Source organism: Amblyomma mixtum, chromosome 1 (assembly GCF_055824585.1).
Source record: "Amblyomma mixtum isolate Tamu chromosome 1, ASM5582458v1, whole genome shotgun sequence".
NCBI lineage: Eukaryota > Metazoa > Arthropoda > Arachnida > Ixodida > Ixodidae > Amblyomma > Amblyomma mixtum.
In genome coordinates this window covers 4,767,468-4,788,814 of record NC_143012.1, presented here as the reverse complement: position 1 = coordinate 4,788,814, position 21,347 = coordinate 4,767,468, and the positions used below count along the sequence as shown (strand labels likewise).

The window sequence follows — 21,347 nt, the reverse complement described above, 5'->3', positions numbered from 1 at the left end:
GTTTTCAAGCGCTCGGAAGGCGCTCGTTGTTCCTTAGTGTTTAATGTGGCGCTTATTGACGTCTCTTGCTATTTTCAATTTCAGCTGGTTAATAGAAAGTTGCCAACAATTTTGAGTGATTTTGGCAGAGATCACCTGTGGCCGCATGATTTGAGAATAAAAGGAATTTAGTGGTTAGTTCCACTGGGGACTTACTGCGCTGCTACAATCATTAGCCGCTCAAAAACTGATCAGGCACAGTGGCGTTACACCACCGCGAAACCGGCCAACACCACTACCTAGCAGCAACACCACGAGCAGGAAACATGTAAGCTCACCGGCGGGACGGTCATAAGGCTCCTCCATGAAAAGCCCCGTGTCCGGCTCCTCGTCGGCCATCTGCTCCGGACTCGGAAGGAACTCCGGGTCCGGAACTTCCTGCGCTTCCGGAATGAAATCCGGGTCGGGAACTTCTTCAGGTTCTGGGGTGAATTCCGGCTCCGGAATGTCTTGAGGCTCCGGAATGAACTCTGGGTCGGGTATTTCTTGCGGTTCCGGGATGAACTCCGGGTCTTGAATTTCCTGCGGCTCCGGAATGAACTGCTCATCCGGAATCTCTTCCGGATCTGGAATTACTTCACAGTCAGCAATGTCCTCTTCCTCCTCCTCCTCCTCATCAGCAGAGCACAGAATATCCGTCTCCGGCTCTCCGTCGCTGAAAATAATTGGTTTTTGCCGCTTTTGTCGCTAGGCAAAGCGCACCGGCATAATCATGTTATGTTTCGGTGTGAATGATGCAGTCGTCGTTACTTCGCGGAGAGCAAACTAACCGCATTAGAACTCCGCAGTTGCTATGGCGAAATATGTACACGGAGCATGACTCAAGAATAAAGATCTCTAAAAATGGCAGAGCTATGAGAGTAAAAAAAGTAACGGTTTATTGGGGTTTAACGTCCTAAAAGCAACTCAGGCTATGAGGGACGCCGTAGAGAAGGGCTCCGGAAATTTCGACCATCTGGGGTTCTGTAACGTGCACTGACAACGCGCAGTACACGGGACTCTAGAATTTCGCCTCCATCGAAATTCTACCGCCACGGCCGGGATCGAACCCGCGTCTTTCGGGTCAGCAGCCGAGCGCCATAACCACTGAGCCACCGCGGCGGGGCTAAAGAAAGTGATGTGTTGCAGAATATAGACGAGAGCTAAGACAGTAAAAAGAGAGTCTAAAATAGTAATGAGAAGGTGAATGTAAAAAAGAATACAAGGAAGCAAAAATTCGGGAGACACTTAAATTCAGCCCTAGGGTATAGACGCGATACCGTCAAAACGGGCCCTTAAAACGGCCTGGGTTCCTCTTCGGATATCACTTCGCTAACACGGACACTGTCTGTTTTGTCTTTTCTAATTAGGTTTCTTTATAAGTTTTATTTTATTTTTTACCACAACACGCACAAGGACTCCCTTGAACCAAGCCGAACGTCCGTTCCTCAGTTGTCGAGGGGTACCGCGCCCGGCTCATGACCCAGGGGGCATCGTTGCGCGGTGTTTCAATTACCCGTGCCTGGTCACGTGGTTGTGACGTCGCGACCCTCTCGACCAATCCGCAATTCCTCGTCACAATTCCGACGCCGGCTTTTACGCTGAAACGGACACTTAACACTATGGCTTTAAAAGAGCAGCGACCTAGTGAATGTAAGGCAGTAAAAAATGGAGAAAACTGAGAGAACGGAGCTACGAAATAGAAAACTCCCAGATTTTTCACCCTCGTAAAGAGCGAGGCAGCAGCGACAACTCTATCGCCCCGTTGTCCTGCAATACCCTATTCTAAGTGGCCACAACGCAATGCCATCCCAGACGTGATCCCAGAGTGGAGGCGCTAGTAGGTGAAATTTGCTGCTGTTACTACTACCAGAGTCCTTTAAAGCACTGAAGGGCTCTGCTAATGCTGTTAGCATTATTACTACTGCTGCTGCTACTGGCCTCATTACTACCACTGCTATTGTGCTGCTAGTATTACTAGTACTACCCTGACACTAGCATTGTTGCAGTGACTTCTACTACTGCTGTCATTATCACTACCGCCAGTTGTAGAGAAAGACTGAATATGAGCTGTTGGCCCCAAATTCAAGATATCAGCAGAAGAGTACAACCGCGTACAACAAGGCATGCTGGCGAGACTGAACGCTAACAACTAAAATTTAATTCCGAAAGGAGTGCACATAAAATTGTATGTATACGTTTCACCCGGCACACATTTTTAGTTGTGAGCGTTGTCTCTTGCGCTCGTGCGACTCTCATAGCCTGAGTTGCTTTGGGACGTTAAACCCCATAAACCACATCCTGCGCTCGTTCCACGCACTGCTGACTTCCGAATAACTTGAGGCACGCGATTCGATAGGCAACAAAAAATTTTACAGAAAAAAATCTGCATCGTCAACGGTGTTGTCGAAAGTGGCCAGACGGTGCGAGCTGGTAAGGCGTCGCGATGACAAAAAAAAAACGCAAATTTGAAAGTGAACGCCTATAGAAAAAACACTGCGTTTGTGCGTCTGTGCCTTTGCCGGCATACTGAGCGCTTTCATTTTATTTTTTGCAGCGAAAGCAGTAATAGGCAGCCTTGAGTGCAGCTGCAGTGCACATAGTCCGCGGTCACGCGGCCGAATGATGATGGTCACGTGTATGTGATGACGCCAAGGCTGATCACGTGACCAGTTCCAGGCACGTGACCACGCGCCCGCTGCGATAGCCCGGGTTGCACTGCACACACTATCACGCAGCCTATAGCCATTTGCGAAACAATGAGCTTCTCAATATTACCTAGAAAGAAAGCTGGCGGCGGTGCATTTTATCCACCATGGAGAGTCGCAGGAATGCCGCGAAGATGAGGCTTTGTACTTGGCTTGGCTATTGTTGGGCATGAAATGTGGATTCAACCGTAACAATACGACTATGCTCGCGGCAAACTTCGAAGAAATGCTGTGACAGTTTCCATACGGCAGCCTAACAGTTGTGTTGAATGTATTAAAGAAGTGAGGAGCCCACCATTCAAATATAATTTGCGCGCAGACGAGAGCCTCGCTGCCGCCGACAGTGGAAAACCTAAACAAGAACCCTCGCCTGGCTGGCCCTTCCGCGGCGGATGACGCGCTCGTTACGAAATTCGCACAGAAGGTCTCGCCAGGTCTCCCTCCAGGTAATATTGAGAAACTCTATGTGGCAACAGCCAGGCGTCGACCCAGCGAGAGCTCTCGTTGCGTCGAAGCCGTCAGGCAGCAGAGCGTAAACTCTTGGCAATTTTTTTCTCACAATAAATACTCTCGAGGTGCTGCCTCGAGGTGCGTGAGGGTTGGTCCCGGCACAAAGCGAACAACCGCGCATTAAGCTCTCATGTTGTACAAACGTTACTGTTATTTTCTAATAGTTTAACCTCTCCGAGATTCGGGCGACCTGCACTCGCCATTAGTTCACTGGTACAACGTGAACGAAATCTGTGTGCCGACGAGGTAGTTTGCGGTTTAAGTTTTTTTTTTTTTCTAAACAAACTCCCATTCGTCTACACCTTAAGCCAGCATTTCCAAGCTGTTCATTCAGAGTATGCACCGTCTTTCAACTACATGCACTTAATGTTTCTTTTTCGAATTATGTATTATTGTTCACACTGTGTCGTTGAGCCTCTAGATTATTAATGTAATACTACTCATGGGGGTATATTTTATTACATGGGTTGAATTGCTTTTTATGCTTGCGTTACACTGATGAATGCATTTTTGAAAATATCATCACACACAGCTCATTTTGTGTATTCTTGTGCTTGTAGCTTTTGTATGCTGTCAGCGATGCTATCAGCGGTCCTGTCAAGTTCATTTGTTTGCCTTTAGCACCTGGCCCCAAGTTTTTCATTTTTGTTTTTTCAGATCAGTAGATTAGAAGTCTAATTAAAAATAAACCACAGAAACACCGAAACGTAGACACACATGCACAAAAGAATAGACAGGTGTAGAAAGGAGACGCACCTGCGAGCCTCTCGGGCCACGTCCAGGAGGCAGCTTCGCACTTTGCTGAGCACGCCTGCGAGACGCCAGGGAGCACGACCAAGCAGGCGTTGGAATTCGCCAACAACACGGAGAACAGCGCTCATTACGAAAAATGGAGAAGCAGCTTTCCCGTAGTGATACACGAGTTTCATCTCTAGCTGTATGTGAAAGAAAGAATGAGACAAGAGATTGTGTTCTACGGTTCAGTCGTGCATTAATTTATCTGAAATGATGGTGGTTAAATCGGTCACGTGAGCTTTGACGAATACGTTACTTGACACATTCACATTCACGGGGCCACATAACCTACAGGACATAACCGCTTGACGAAAACGTCACATGCTGCAACAAATGAGAATGGGCCTTGTGACGTGTTCAAAAGAGGTCGCGTGACCATCGGTAGATAACAAATGACCAGTAGGCGACGTCACCCATCCGTCATGTAAGCATCTACAATGTGTCATGTGACACTACCGCTATGAGATGACGTCATTTCGATATCAATATAAGATAGTCACCAAAAATTTAAAAACAACAGGATTTAATTCACGACGTTTCGGCTGGAGGACCAGGAGGCTGGTCCTCCAGCCGAAACGTCGTGAATTAAATCCTGCTATGTTTTTCAATTTCTGGTGAATTTATCTAGTATATATATATATATAAAAAACAATAAAACCGTAGCTAACATACGATAAAATATTGGTCCTCCTGTCCTTACCACAGGTTTTTCTGTTTTTTAGTCTTTTTCTGCAGTACACTTCTGTAGTCTCTAGTTCTGTAGTGGGTTTCTGAAGTAACTGCACACAATTCTGTTAACAATTGTTGTTACAAGTTCATGGGAAAAAAACATTAGAGAAGATATGTTGTGGCAGCATAAAATTTGTTGATTTTATCGACTGGGCACGCTGTGAAAAATTAAAAGATATTACTCCACCTCTGTGCAGTAATATCCCTCCACAAAAACCCTTACTTCTTCTACAGAGAGCGATGCACGTCAGGCACTGTGCAACGTATGTGCCTCGATCTTCAAACACGACGTACTGAGTCGCGCACGATGTCTATACTCGGAAAGGAATCCTCGAGGGCGTTTGTCATGAAATTTCTCCAGCAGCCCAAAATGGCAGGCGTCGTCCATATAAGAAGAAAAAAACGCACAACCATGTGTTTTTCTTAAGGTTTTTAAGATTTCGCGCAAATTAAAATCTCCAGGAAACTGCGCGGTCTGCGAACGGTTTAGACTGTGGTCACAATTAGTTGGCCAAAACAATGACAATGTTTTAACACTAATATTAACGGTATTAAGCAAGTACCAATAATGATATTGTTGCCTCCAGTTACCTTTTTACTAGCAAGTTCCGAGATCAGTTTGGTTAAAGAAACAACAGGCTTGACTGGGACAGCTAGCAGGCAGCAAGCCGAGACATATCGGGTGCTTCACCTAAGATCTTCTGCATTTTTTTTAAATAGGCATTTTTTTAGTTGCAAGAGGGTTTTTCTCTGCACATAATTGTCAGCCGTGAAGGAGACCAGAATACAGCTAAGATGTAACTAAACGGCTGGTAAAATTGTGTTGCATAGTCAACTCTCCCGCACCTCTTCGAAGGCAGGTGTATACTTGTGGTCAAAAGTCTTCGTGAAATATGTTGCTGTCACATCTCTAAGCATGTGCAGACAATGAGACAACGTCGTTGTTTTGTGTATTTGCATTGCTACGCTTTTCAATGGTTGCCATCATTTACCGTCGAAATACTTCAGTGAACATTGTTTGTTCAAACTATGCAAAATTATCGCCCTCTCACCGACAGCTGTTTCGTGAACAGTGGGCGCAGGGTTCCCTTTAGGGAGCTTTTTCCTGAGTCCTGTCTCGCGCTGCGATACCTTGTACCACTGAGGGACAAATAAACAAACCTCCAATTTTGTAGCTATTACTGCTAGTCTCCTTAATTATTACAGAATTTCTTAGGTGAAGCATCCAGCATACGGCTACAAACAAAAAGAAGGGGGCAGGGGCGACACCGGACGAAAATTCACTCAAACCGCAGAGGAAGAGTTCTAACGCAGGAAAATTAAAAGGCACAAACACGAACAAAGTTACACGAGGTTAACTGTGACGGGCTGAAAAGCCGGAAGGGTTTCTCAAGTTGTATTACTTTTATTATTGTCAGTGAACGCCGTTGGGCAGCTTGTTGAGGAAAAAATTAATCTGCAACGTTAGACAGCGTTCGATTACATTCGTCTAGCATCGATCAGGCCGAGGTGAAATCGAAGTTCTAAGCGTACCACAACCGCTCGTCGACTGCGCTGTCCACCGTGCACTGTGAGACCGGCTCAGAAGAAAAAACGGGGGCAAAGCCGACGAGACACGGCTCTTATCGCAACCTTCCGAGGCGTCAGGGCGTGACTTCTGCGACAGCCAAGGCTGATCGAGCACGGAATCGGTCGCCTCGCGCGAGGTAAAGAAGAAAAAATGGCGCCAAAACAATTTACTCCGCACGTCGAACAAAACAGATGGGATTGGCACCTCCAGGAAGCGACAACGCCGGCTCCTGAACCCACTGAAGGAACTCATAGGAAAGGCGGAGACACCGAATTCTTTGTTCCATGTTTTTAATGCGAAATCATTGTATGGCTCATCGGCAACGAAACCAGGTGGTGTGGCGTTGGCCAACAATATAGCAGTGGTCCCAAAAATCACAGACGACGTCACCGTGGTATCAAAGACAAAATTTCTTTCGAATGTGCGAGGAACTGAACCCAGGACTTTTCAGACCGCCAGGCGAGCACGCAACCCAGATAGGCCACAAAACCGCGTTGCTTCTTGGCGAACAAAGGTGAACCTAGCGTATGCGTTGCTTTGCGACTGTACGCTAATAAGTAGGTGTGCCTTTAGAAAGGAAGAGACAAATAAAAAAAAGAAAGAAAACAACGCTTTCGCAATCAAAGCACGTAAGTAGTCTTAAGTGCCCTCCATAATTATCTTTTTCCGTTGGAATCAAGCGTAGGACATTCGACAACAAGGATTAGTACGTGAAATCCGTCCACGAGCGGTAAATAATTTATAGCTGAATTTCTTATTCACGTAACTTTGGTGTCCGTTTCAGCAGGCAGCGATAGCTGTGACGTCTGAGTAAGTTCGAGGTCACGTGATGCAAACAAAACTTGCAATCCAATCACTGTTTCGCCGATTCAAATTGCCCCATCTCTAACGCTAACCTTCATCAGGAGCCTGAAAAACAGCGAAGGGACAAATAGCCATCAGACTGTATTTATAATTTCTGTACGCCGCAAGTAACCTTAAATCTACTTGTGACGTCACGACCACCGTCAGACTGTTGAAACCGACGAAACTGCGCGGGAGAATTTTTTCAATTAAAGATTACTTACAGGGTGCAGGGTGCTTGTCCTTGTTTCCGTTTTGCGCTCTCATGTCTTTTACGAATATGCACCAACAAGCCCAGCTTTAAGTACTTCTCAGGATTACGTTCAAGGTGTGGGATTGTCTACATCACTGCATGCTTCTATCAGGTAATGTTTCTATCTTCGTACCTCGTATCCTGCTTGCTACTTTATAAAGCAGTACGCACCAAATAAAATCGTTTAGTGGAAGTTTAGCCCTCGTGTTGTGCCCCTTCCTTGTTGTTAATATCCCCTTCTATTTCACAGTTTGCTTGAAGTTTTGCACCGGAAGTGCCTAAGGAGAGCGCCTGGTGTTGAGCAAACAGCTGCGAACAACCAAGTTCTTTATGAGTCACTACCTAAAACTCTTAGCCTTGTGACTAATGCAGCTTGGCCGCCTGGGAGAGACGGTAGCTGGGCGAGCTCTTCTATAGCCCCTCCGAAAGAGAAGTGAATACAGGGCTTACTTGGCCCTTAACACTCTCAGTGACCTAGGCCTTTACGTTCGGTGACGAAGCCAGCGGTTAAACCCACCTCGGCAATTTAAAAGCCTCGACTGTGCATTGGCCATTCCTCGAGTTGGCGCCAAGCGAAGTACTCCTTTGGCAGAAACGCCTTCGCTCATACTCGAGCATTTTGAATCTGAATACGCTCGCCATCTCCAAGGTTTCACTGACGGCTATGTGGACATGGTCAGTGCAGCTAGCCCAGCGACATTTCACATTCCATCTTTGAATATTTACTGGTCTGTCCGCCTTACTAGAGTAGCGTCTTCCACAACGACTGAGAGCGTGGCCATAGAGGCGGCCTTACGGAGGTTAAGGTCTTGTCCGGTTCAACCCTTGGTCATCCTGACATATTCGAAATCTGCCCTTCAAAGGTTACAGCGCGGGTTCCCCTTTGAAGGGTTGTCTCTTAGCTCTCTACGCTTGGTGCACAACCTTCACAGCTGAGGCTACTATATACGTTTTCAATGGGTACCCTCGCACGTAGGAGACTTGGGCAACAAGGTTGTCGTCAATCTCACCCATGAAGCGCTGACAACGAATCCACCAAGGAAAGTTTCTCAATATGTCAAGAAATCTTCAACGAAGCGATCCTCAGTCATTTCAGTTCCCTGTGGCGTCAATCCAACCAACCATGTGTGACCAAACAGACTAAAGAATCCTTAAGCCACTTTACTACACCGCGGTCGATTGGGTTCGGCTCGTACCCCAGCGCGGATGCATAAAACGAGCCTCGCATCGTCTCCGCTGTCTCCGTCATGTGGTGTGTACGGCGATGTAGAACGTTATCTCGTGTGCTGCCCTGATTTTACGTGCAAAGTTGTGTCCTACACACTTCCCTGGGGCGCCACACGTTTCATTTCACAACCTTGTTTACCCGCGCGGACACCACTGATGCAGAAAGGAGGCTTCCCGCCCCTTTCTTAAATTTCTTCGAGATTGTGAGCTGAGCTCAAGATGGTGACAGCAGTAGTTGACTATTGCGCGGATAGTGCGCATGCAAATAGCTCTGCTAGGCCAAAGGTCTGTGCCGAAAAAAAAGCCGATTTTAGTTAACTTCTAGGTGTCCCTACGGTGCAGCAATTACCGGCGGAGCATTTGCAAGGCTAATCCCACCAACAGCTAACACGAAATCAATTTCAACCTGACAGCAAGAAGCGCGAGCCTCATTATTTTCTCTTCGCCACGGCTTTGTGTAATCGGCCTCGCTCGACGCCCGCGGGACATCGGCGATGGCAGACCATGTGCTCCCCATCGGAAAGAAAGCGGCGAGCCCGTAAAGCGGCGTAAAGACACCGCAGTGCTCGCCACCGAAGCTGAGGGAAGGCAGCTTCAGCGTCACGACCCGACAGTGCGTGCCGCGCATGCCGAGGCAAGGAGGCGTCGGAGGCAAGCGCAAGGCGATGGAGCCACGAAGGCGTTTCACAGGCCATTCTGGGGCTTTGGTTAGAGCTCAGCTGTCTCTAACCGTCTGTGGTTCCGCAATAACCTCACGGCACCACCACCACATGCTTGCCACCTGCGCAGCAAGAGGCGATTCCAACTGCCCACCTCACTGTGCTGTATAGCTGTGCACCAAGTTGCAGCTGAGTTTAACGTTACACTGGCGCAAGCATGCGTCAATTTCTACAGCGATAGCTGTTAAGGCCGCATTTTCCATTTGTGTGGCGTAGTCGGCGTTACTAGAGACCGGATGCAATGGTCAACACAGACTGACGTCACGAATGACGTCATGACAATGAGCCAGGCTGATTGGTCAGAATGAGTCTCTAGTGATGAATAACTCTCCCCCAGCACAATGGACAATGACGATAATCGAGAAGTCACGAGTTTCCTCCTCCCTCTCTGCATCTGTCAAGATAGACGCCCGCCTTATATGGATGGATACGGATGGATGGAGAAGTGAACGTGCGTGACTAACGCCTATCCAACACCCCTACCCAACCACACACATCCTTTCCCACCCCCGCCTACGTACAACAAGGCTGGTTACTGTGCACGACTACTCAATGAACTCCGCAAAAGCACACCCTCCTCCTCCTCCCCTATACACAAAGTTACTGTACTCCGGTCAACTTTCTGTGGTACTGCAGCAAAGGCTAGGAAGGAAAGGGAATGAGACGGGCCTTTGTCCCCGTGCCGCAGGGAGTGGGCTACTTCATCCCTAGGGAACGCGCACCGTACCTCCAACTCGCCTTCCTCACCTCCACACTCCTAGCCCTAACAACGAGCAAGATCTTCAGCCCCGCATGGGGACAAAGGCGTGTCTCCTTCCCTTCCCTGCCTAGGCTCTGCTGCAATACCACAGAAAGCTGACCGCGAGTATATAACGTTCTGGCTGGAATCGGCATTTCACACCACCCCACCTATCACTGAAACTCGCATTACCGCAAGAGTAAACGCCCGGTATATTTTTTCAGCGGCTTTAAACTTGATCACGTGTTTTCTGCCAAAAAAAAAAAAAAAGGAGGCAGTTGTTGAGGTTGAAGGAGAAGTAACGACAGAAATTCGACAAAGGTTGTTCGGGGGAAAAAAGAAAGCATTCCCGCAACATCACACAGGGCGTGCGCGGATGAAAAACGCACTTCTCCAGGAGCAGGGCGATAGCGCGGGTGCATACAACGTTACACCTCGTAGCCGTCACAAGCACTGCCCCAGCGACGCCCTCCCACCTCTTATTCCAAAGCCACCGCGCGAGGTGCCAGCTCTCCCAGCTGGGCCCGCATAACGGCCGCCTCGTAAATCTTTCACGGCCGAACGAAACATGCGCGCACCGCCGGGCTGGCTCGCTCGCTCGTTACGCGAGACAAACGGGCCGTACGCTAACGGCGCCCGGCGCGATGGGGCGGAGACACACGTGGAACTGCACGGTCATGTATGCATGTCCGGGGAGGAGGTCGTCCAGAAGGGCCACTTGCTTCCAGCACTACGGCTGCGGTGGGAATTGTGTGCAACGCGCAGAGGCTTTTGCCCGGCTGGGAGTTCGCGCTGGGTGATATGGTTTACTTTCTTTCGCCCTCCGTTTTTTTTTTATTATTGCTGCAGGTGGGGCCGCTCGGCGGCTTCGTTTTCACTCCTATAGCATGTTTCGAACCGTTTTCAAAGTTCCCGCAGCAAGATGCGGGTTTGCGATGGGGAAGATATGGGCACCACTACCATACGATACGATACAACACGATACGACACGATACGACATAATACGACACGATACGATGCGGTGCGATTTGGTATGACGCTTTCGATCACCCAGATATATACCTCACTTCACCGCATTTGCGAAGCAGGCCGGGGACATCTTCCTCCAGCTGACGTCCCCACCATACCTGACACTATAGTTTTCTCTCTTTATTATATGGGCCACAGGTCTTAACTATTTGCCTACCGTGGCAAAAATGACCGTATTTTGTGGGTTTTCGCAATTTTTTTTGTTCCAAGAATTGCGAGGCTTAAAACTTAATGCAATACAAGAAGACGATTACACGCGCTTCTTTTAATAACAGCAGCTTTGTTAACGTCTTATTATGAAATTTTATTTACGAAATCAAGGTTTTTAGATACAACATGAAAACAAAACTTGCAAATATATGCTAGTATCCAAAAATTAAAAGATAACGAAGCAATTTTTGCATATAAAATTTCTGCTTGTCAAATAGCAAATATATTTTAAAAAATCGAAGTTCTAGTCTGCACAGTTTTCCGGTTACAAAATAATCACTTTAAGTCCTACAGCTGGGCACGCCAGAGGGAGAAACAGTCGGGCAAACCCTGCGCAGCGCAGGGGACATCCAATCGTGTACAAATGATACGGAAACACTACAAATAAAACAAATGACATCGGTAACGTCAATACCATTTTCAAAACAGTCGCTGAGTGAAAAAATAGAGGGGGGCTCCAAATAAGAAATTGACCGAGGTGCTGCAACCGATGTTCTGGGCTGGTTCCTCGGGTCCACTAGCATTTCGGGCCTCTAGCATTTCGCCTCCATAAAAATGCGACCGCGGCGGCCGGGATCGAACCCGTGTCTTTGAGGTAAGCAGCGGAGCGCCGTAAACACTGAGCCACTGCGGCGGTTTGAGGTAAAGGATGAAAGGACACGAAAGGTGAGGCCTACAGAGCGTACAGTCGATCTCAAAAGTTCAGAGGGCACGATAATTCCTCCTGGGTCCTGCAGTTACAACTCGTGCGGAATCGCTGGCGTTCCAAATCTCCTGACGGTAAGGACAACTCGGACATTCAGAACACCGAAGTGTGTGGGGTGGCACATTATACACTTCTTCTCCGCTACACGCTACCGGGTGGCCTGACAACTTCCGAAAGCGACTGTGTGTCATTTCGGGGAAACGGAGCGCGGCGCCAGTCTCAAAGCCCCGTTCGCGCTTCTAAATGAGTTGGCAGCAAGCCGCACTAACCATTCCCTGGCGCGATACATCTCAGAAGAGTTGCGCTGAAAATACAAAACAAAAAAAAAAAGAACAGACAAAGAACTCTCCGCTGCACTGCATGCAGTTATACCCCAGAAATTCTTAGAGATCGGAAGAAGGGGAGATGGGAGGAGGAAGGGGAGAGAGGTGTGAGCGAGGTGAAATTAGAGCGACCGTACGGGCAGAGGGAGAAGACCATCTTTCCGCCGCGTCCGAGGGGCACAATCCTCTGCGGGGTCCCGCAGTAGCAGCACAGCGCTCACAATCGCGGGTCTGGCCAAGCTCTTAACGCCAGCCGGCTACAACGACGAACAGGCACCGCCGCCTGCCTCCCCGGGCAATAAGCATTTGTCTCCGCGCTATCGGCGATTAGTAAAATGGGGGGGAGGGGGATATGTATGCGCACCTACACAGGGAATCCGCACGGTCGGCTCCGAGGGAGTGCCAATTAGACGGCCGTTTAATAGCGCGCGCGCGCGTGGGGTGGAGAGCTCGGCTAATATATAGGACACTGCACCGCAAACCGTACAGTACAGTATGCAGGGTCCTGGGGGAGGCAATTCGCGTCTCGGTGTCAGCCTCTCGGCGCCAAATTTAAGAGCGCAGGCTGCGTACGAGGCCACATCCAAGTCCTCGGCGGTCGGACATTATACTGTTTTGTTCGCATTATACGTTTTCCGGCGTCAGCTGTTATATCCAGACGCACCCAAGAACTGGCGGTCGTGGTCCATATTGTAAAACGTCATCACATGATTATTCATGAGGCCGATTACCGTGGGTCGTAGTCCGTATTAAATGACATCATCGCACCGCACGTCATCACACAGCAAATTCGCACGATTCATAATCATCAATGGCACATGTGACCTTGCTAAAGATTACATCATTTGATGCCGACGACAACCGAAATCTCTGGGTCGTATCTGAATATAACAGCTAACGCTAAAAAACGTAAGGGCAGCAAGCTCCACTGGTGACATTAATAATCACGAGACTGAAGCACACAAAAGATTTTCTTGTCACATACTTTCTCACACACATACAGAAGAGACAAACTCGTGTGGCATTACGTGAATGCCGCTTCATTTTTTTACTTTGGTAATCGAGTGAAGTGTCCTCTGCTGGGATTTCCTAACCACGTGCGAAAAGAAACTGCAAACGAGATGAAACAGACTATAACTTCGCGTCCAATGCAAAAGCGCCAAAACACTTGGGTGGTACAACGACCCAAAGCATCCGGCAAAATGACGCCCCAGTGCGGCGCTTTCCGTATCCCGATGGCGCCTGCATTCGAAAGGGGCACTCAACGGCAGCAAACTCACTCTTCCCGTCCTGCTGCAGCCGCTGTCGCTTTTTGTCCAGAGACATGTGCAGCTCCGCCACACAGTGGGACACGATGAGCCGCTCGCGCCGCTCCTGCAAGCAGCGAACAACGACAGACACGCTACGCGGACAGCCCGTTGGTGCCGGGATGAATGCACGCACACAGGCCACCGAGTGTTTCAGTGAAGCCGGCTACAAACATTTAAAAATAGGATATCTTGACGTAGAAAAGTGGGTTTTGCGGCGTACCAACGCCAGTATTCGCGGACGTCAGAAAGCAGGTGATTCAGTAAAAAAGAAACTTGGGCTAGTTGCTACTGACGGCGGATGTTCTAAGCGCATGAGTTGTCTTCACGCGCTCCTGCTCTTTTTATGCGTAGCATATTGCAATCACTCAGTTCAGCCCTTGGGCGCGGCCGGGCAGCCACCAAACCACGTGGCGTGACGTCACGACAGCCGGAGGAAAAACCGTAGGTAATAATGATGGCGATTCTTGGTGAGAGTTGCAAACACAATAAAAAGAAAAAAAAACACAAAAAAGGAAAAAAACAAAAGAAACAAAAAAAGGACGGCTGAGCATGGTGGCGGTTGCCACCGCCCCGTTTCAAAGGGGGCGCTCCTATCCATCCATCCATATATACGTCACGGGGGGAAAAGCTGCTGAGAGGCCCGTGTACTGTGCGATGTCAGTTCACGTTAAAGAACCCCAGGTGGTCGAAATTTCCGGAGCCCTCCACTACGGCGTCTCTCATAGCCTTAGTCGCTTTGGGACGTTAAACCCCATAAACCAAACCAAACCGAAAAGCTGCTGAGAAAATCGAGTGCCGCCAAGCAATACCTCGCGCAAAAAGACCGCGCAATATGCAACGCATTCTTGGCTTAACCAAGCTAAGCCTGGGCATCTTTTTTGCGCTCAGGACATGTACGGCCAATACAAACTAGCCGAGAAAAAAATTGGAGGGGTCACTGAAGCTCCGCCCTGAGGGTACGACGCGATAGCGTAATGAGTTAACTCCCATACATGCAGAAGGTCACTCTCTACATTCATAGATCCCCGGGAGTCCTCATGCCGCTCCTGGCGCAGTGGTGCAGCGGTGGAGCACGCTTAAACTTCGCCGTTAAGAATGGAACGCGACAGAACGGGCAACAAGACGCAAGCTTTGTGGTGAACGCGCCTTGGATGTGCGCTGCGTTGTTCGCCGCTCACCGCGTGATTCCTGCGTCCCCGCACGGCCCCACTGCGCCCGAACGCGAAGAGCGGGAGGAGCTGCCGTCGCGCGTTATCTGTTGGAGCAGTCGCGTACACTGCGAGGAGGAGGAGGGAGTGGTTTTAGTGGGCGCCGCCTGATGGCGCTACGAGCGCGTCAAGCGAAGAGGAAAAGTAGCGGAAACGTATTTTGCTACTCGCTTAACTGCGCCTTCTGTAATTTCCATGCTCATAATTACTAATATACACCATAGTATATCTCTAAGATCGCGGCTTCGGCCGCTTGTTTTTTCAGCCAGCGTCCGCTCTGGCGGACGCGGTTGTTGCTGCGACGCGCGTCTTCTCTTTTCTTTTTATGCCAAGCATACTAGCCGCACAACCGAGCTCTTCCTTGCTGCGCCGCGCGCGGCCGCGTAGCTACCACTTGACTATAGTGAACTACACTTGACCTACATCGGCGCACCACGTGATATGACGTCATAACAGCTGTGAAAGCTGGGGCTCAACCAATACCTCCTAGAAAGACTTGCTCAACTCGTGCGCTCGCTTGCGGACGCGCAGCCTCCACCGGCGGCCTAACTCCCGCTCCTTCCGCTAGGGGCGCTGACGTCACAACAGCTGTGAAAGCTGGGGCTCAACTCGTGCGCTCGCTTGCGGACGCGCAGCCTCCGCCGGCGGTATGCTTCGCATCCTAGGCTTAACCATAAGCTAAGCCAGGCCATTTTTCTCTTTCCTCTGATCTTTTAACTCTCTTCTATCTGCACGTGGCAGCGGTGGTGGCTCAGCTCAAGCCAGTAGGCAGGCCCGTGCAATTTCCTTTTCATCCTTCTCTCAGTCGCAACAACAACATGCCTCTAAAGCACCCTTCTAATACCCCTGTCAAGCGGGCAAGTTAAGTGCACTTACGGGGAGTGTGCTTCGGCATCCCGAGTGACACTTTGGGCTACGCGGTGCTAAACTGGAAAGCAAAGTGCACTCATAGTAAAAAAAAATGGCGACAGAAAATGAGCGGAATTTCTGAACAGGACGATGGAAAAGAAAAAGACTCATAATATTTGATTGCTTAACGTGATAGCGCAAATAAAACGAGGTTCAACAGTTTTTAGCGATGAAAAAAATGAAAACAGAAGAAAAGCCAAGACCAGCCAAGACTATCCAGAATTTTGACAACAAACAAGATGGCGGCGGGCAGCAGTGTTGCATCTGATCACGTTTACTTGTTTTGTTGCTTCGCTTGTAGCTATAACCAAGGAACTTTTTTTCTGAAAACAGTGTTATAGCACGTAAAATAAAGCTGTAAGTACTTTTTATGCACTATAAATTTTGTACATTGGAACCGCTGGCGTCGAGGCTACGCACTCGACCAGCAAAGTGTGGTCCGTGAACGCACTCTCAGCGGAGTGCACTCTTCCGCGAGTGACACTCCACTTGCGTCGTTTAGATGCGGCAAAGTGTACTTACAGCGAAGTACACTCTCCTTAAGTGCACTTAACTTGCCCGCTTGACAGGGGTATAAGACAACGCCGTACTCACTAGACGCACCTTTATTCAATCCAAACCATCGAGCCGGCGTGGTGGAGCGTGCTCGTCTCGAACGGGCAACTCCGGAGGCCCTGGTTCGATTTCCCAGCTCGATCAATTTCCTACTCGGTTTTATTGATGCTTATGAAATTTTAGAGCGCAGCTCTTTGGCGCCCGTTTCCGCGTTTCGTGGCGTCGCCGTTGTAACCAGCAGTGGACCCCTTAGTCGCAGCTTTAAGCTGCGAAACCAATGGAGCCGGGAGCTTGGAAAGCAGAGGGAAGGCGCATAACTGCCCTCTTGGAATAGTGGACAACTCACTCGTGCTTTCAGCTACGTGGCGATAGTGACAGGTGTGAGCTGCATGCATTGGCATTAACAACGTTGTGCCATTTTAAGGAAAGGAAGTGCGCATAACTGGCTCCCTGCATCAGTGGACGCCTGAATCGAGCTAATAGGTAGTGGGGTGATGAGAGAGAGATTTGGGCTGCAGGCACTGACAATGTTGTGCCAGAAACGCGGCGCTTGAGCCGTCGACGTTCATTGGCGTTGACAACGTTTTACACTCGATCATTTTAAGGAAAGGAAGTGTGCATAACTGGCTCCCTGGGTCAGCAGACCTGAATCGCGCTTATAGGTACGTGGGGTGTTGAAAGAGAGATGTGGGCTGCATGCGTTAGCGCTAAAACGGTGATCAAACTCTCGCGATCAACCACTAACTGCCACCTGCCAGGGTGGCAAGGTGGGTGGAGACTTAAATGTACATATAAAGACAAACAGGAATTTCTTACCACTTGTTCCCTTCTCACTCGTGACGCCTCCCACGGCTGTGACAACCTCGCGAAATACTTGTACTGACCTCGACTTCGAGAACTAGGCATTGGTGCAGAAAGTCGAGCATATATCCATCTATTTCTCCGACCGCAAAGCTTCCTTCATGACAATCAAGAAATGTTAGTGGAGTGTTTCTTGAAGGAAAATGTGTGAAAAATAACAGGTTGTCTGTAAGTGTACATGCATGTCTTGCTCGAATTCCTTGCCTCAGTATATCGAAAAGCTGAAACAGCTGATGAGCTGAGCTCAAATTTCGCGTTAGGACACAACGTAATCGTCGGAATTTTTTTTTTTCGCTCACGGCCAACGCCGCCAACGACACCGGCTTTTCTGCGACACGGGGTCCCTTAACGCTATCGCTTTAATATCCGTTTTAGTAGGTTCATATCTAGTTCTATGGGCTCTGTTCATTGTGCTCCCATGTTCCTAAAAATATGGATGAATTATCTTAAGCAGTAAACTGGTTAACCAGTTGAAGTTTTTAAGAATCGCTTTAGGAACTTGGCTGGCAGCACCAAGTTGTAGGTGGTGCTGAGAAACCATAGCATGTGGAAAGAGGGGCGCTGCACGAGGAAGCTGGGGGAGGATGATGACTACGATGACACATTTTATTCGATAAAGAACTTAGCTACCCAAAACAGGGAGGGACCCTTAGTCCAGGCCTCCTACGGTTTTAGCTGGGGTGCGGAGAGCGTGTCACGACAAGCGCGGTGACAAATGCGGTAGCCAGGCGGCGGTTCGTGTCGCACAGCCGAGATTGGTCGCCACCGACATCGCATCGGTGGCATGACGACTTACGTGCACTGGAGAGGTTGCTTTGTCTACAAGCTTCTCGAAAGCGCATGTATTTCGGCGTGACGTAGCCAAAATTGGTTTGGCCGCAGCGCGGAGGGTAACCGCGTCTTCAGAATTCTAAAAAACTGATATGGATATTACTCACGGTAGGCTGCACGCTTCACAATAACTAAGGAGCCTAACAGTAACAGCTAAAAAGTTCACAATTCAACATCACAACCAGCGTGCTAGTTAGCACGTCTTAGCTGTATTTTATGTACTACACCAATGACAATGCCATGCCGAAAAAGCGCCTTTGTAACTCAAGAAGACTATTTTTAAAGCTTGTGCTAATTCTTAGGTGAAACACCCTGTATAAAAAGGCAATGGAGTCTATAAGAAGTCTATAGACCATTGTTACAAGGGCAGTCTGCTAGCCAACGTTTCTACATGAAGACTTGTCTTCGTACTCGAAACGTTGGCCACCGGACTCCCCCCCCTCAACCCTTGTTCACCTTTTGTGTTGTCAAGAATTCAATCTCCCTGCCCTCTCTCTAGCGTCGATTGGTATAGCTTTGTAAAGATACCGCCCCCGGCGTCCGACGATCAGGATGTGTTACCTTGGGCGTTTCGCGGCGCCCGCATGAGCCACCGCCGCTGAGCGGGCCGGCCCTTCTTCCGCGAGGCGGAGCAGCGGCGTTGGCCGGCGTCACGAAATGGCGATCAACAGCGTGCTGAAGGGATGCCCGAACCAGGGGCGGTGGTCCCGCCCGGTCGCTGGACGACGGTGCAGGCGCGTTAGTCACGCGAGCTTGTGACACTCGAGTCACGATGTCGAGCTCGTCTGGGGAGCAGCTCCACTGGGACCTGCAGTGCGAGAAACGGGACAGCGACACAATACATTAGGCTCGACAGCATGTAGTACAGCCCACTGCACACTTAGAGGGAACGCGCAATTTGTACTCGAGCCAATACAACCGGAACGGCGAGGGGAGGGCGAGGACTTAAATAGGGCGCGTTATGCGGAAACGGGACGAAGGCGTCGCACGCTGAATCCAACAACATGTACAGTAAGATCCCCAGTTAGCGGAAACATGTGATTTGTAATCAAGCCACTGTTACCCCGACATTTATTCCAATTTGGTCGGAAAGGGGGAAGGAGGGGGGAGAATCGCCGACACGACGCGTATGGACGACCTCCACTCTCAAAAACATCTGTTCAATTCAACTGACCATGGGCTGACCGGAACTCTTTGACATGATCGCCACTTGCAGGATCCAAAGATAATTTGGCTGATTGGGGCTCATCAAGTCATTACGGGCAACTCCAGAGCTTTCCGTTTGCGTAAGAGAGCGGTGTTCATATTCGGCCCCAGCGCACGGCTTGGTATGCGGTCAGCGGACTTTTGTAGCTTTTATCCAACGTCCTGAGCACCTTAGGACCTTTGGACAAAGCCGAAAAAATAATAAAAGTCGCTGTGCCCCCACCTTCACATGTTTAACTAGCCTGCTCGCGCCTCCTCCCCCTCAGGGTGCTTGTGCACGTTGCTTCTGAGCCGTGCACTGCTTATAAGCGCGCGGGTGTCGCTCGCCAGGCGACCTACAGCGTACCTTCTCCGACGAATGCTAACTTCAACACTCTGCGGACAGCAGATTTTAAGAAAGTAATTTAGCAGAAAATAATAAAAACAAAAATAAAAAATACCAAAAGTTTTAATCTAGTTTTGGGCTCTAATGCAAGCTGCGTATACCCTTGAGATTCCTTGCAAATTTTATAGCCACCGCATTTATTACACCTGCACAGCCACCTTTTTAAAACCATTTTCAAAGTCTCGCCCCACCTTGATTCGAACTCGCTTAATTCGAACTTCTGGTTCATTCGAACTCACGATCCGACCCCGTCTCCATTGGGTGCACACGCATTAAAGTGAGCGCGGCCGGGCTCCCCTTAATGCGAACTCGGCGTATACATCATCAATTTTCGGACCGCTCAGAGAACGGATTAAGAGATTCGACTGCTCAACCACTACCTGCGGTGATGGCTCGTGCGGCGCCTCTCGCATGTCGCGTGGCTCGCGTCGGACGACGAAGACAGCAGAGACGGCGAACGGACGGTGGCCCGCCTGCTTCCGCTGCGGCCGCGGTGGCGCACCCTGCTGCTCCTCCTGGATGAATGAATGGATAGACTGGTGTTTGTTAGGAGCGCTTCCCTTGAAACAGTGAGGTAGCGAGCGCCATCTGCTGGCTCGGAATCTTTTTTTTCTGTTTCGGTAAATTTTTTCCCAACCTTGGCCGCAGTAACTCCCCCATAGTAGGATACAACTCAAAAACCCGCAGTTGGTAACACTGGGCGACAGTCCGCGGCATCTTGTATTACTCCGCTGGACAACAGCAACAATAAATGAACGACTTTCAATGAAGGGGAATTCTAGAGGCCCGTGCACTGTGCGATGTCAGTGCACGTTGAAAGAACCTCAGGTGGTCGAAATTATACGCAGCCCTTCACTACAGCGTCCCTCATAGCCTCAGTCGCTTTGGGACGTAAAACCTCTTAAATCAAATCAAATCAGAACAGCTTTTTATGTTTGGATATATCAAAGAAGCCAGAGGCATCAAAATTTTAGAGCATGTAATTTCTTCTTCCGATTGGCTTCTTGTTTCGCAAAAAAAAAAAAAGTTTTTAACAATGGACTGTTTTTTTCGTCGCAGAGGAATTCTGTGGGTGGTCCTGAAAGAGGACGGAGTTTCACTGCAGACTTAAGTTGTATCCCACTATGGAATTCAGACACACTTCGTACACATAAATACATTTTAGGCCATTGCAAATATCACTCTTACCATCATCTCTTTAGAGGCCGCAGACCAGCCCACTAACCACTAGTCCTGCGGCCGTTTCTGACATTCGCCGCGAAAACCGTATTTGCCCAATCCTAACGCGCACCTTTTTTTTTTTTTTCGAGAATAAGCGTTCAAAAATACATGCGCGTTACAATCGGACTCAAAACGCAAGAAACCTTCAAACCGAAACCTACATCTCAAAAACCGAAACGAAGCAGCTCGATGAACGATAGCCAGCCGCATTGCCATCGGTACCAGGAAGTCGTTTTGAGCCGGATCTATCCATGGGCGGATCCAGCTGGTGTGCGCGCAATGCTGGTGCTTGATTCGTTCAGGTGCCACATTTATGACCGCGTCAAGGAGAAACTTGCGGCCTGTCACACTGATCTGGTGGCCATCCGATGTCTGTTTAAATGAGCCCATAAAAGACCGCGTACGCGCAGCGTACAGCGATTGGCTTAGTGAGCAGGCCCTCACGCCGGCAGGCCGTCTCAAGAGAGCGACGCTCGGAGACA

General features: G+C 49.2%; 1 protein-coding gene across 5 annotated transcripts in view; it reads right to left on the bottom strand.

Annotated features, from left to right (window-relative positions):
- LOC149365314 (uncharacterized) overlaps positions 1-21,347 on the bottom strand; it is a 101,540-nt gene that overhangs the window by 27,270 nt on the left and 52,923 nt on the right. For 4 of the 5 annotated variants that reach the window (XM_089541907.1, XM_089541910.1, XM_089541908.1 and 1 more), the window contains exons 6-10: positions 20,025-20,159; positions 18,615-18,861; positions 13,660-13,753; positions 3,993-4,047; positions 318-694 (exon numbers count right to left, since the gene is read on the bottom strand). In XM_089541907.1, coding sequence (XP_089398033.1) covers positions 318-694; positions 3,993-4,047; positions 13,660-13,753; positions 18,615-18,861; positions 20,025-20,159 — 908 coding nt within the window. The remainder of the gene's footprint in view (positions 1-317; positions 695-3,992; positions 4,048-13,659; positions 13,754-18,614; positions 18,862-20,024; positions 20,160-21,347) is intronic. The other variant, XM_089541911.1, reaches the window with a different exon arrangement.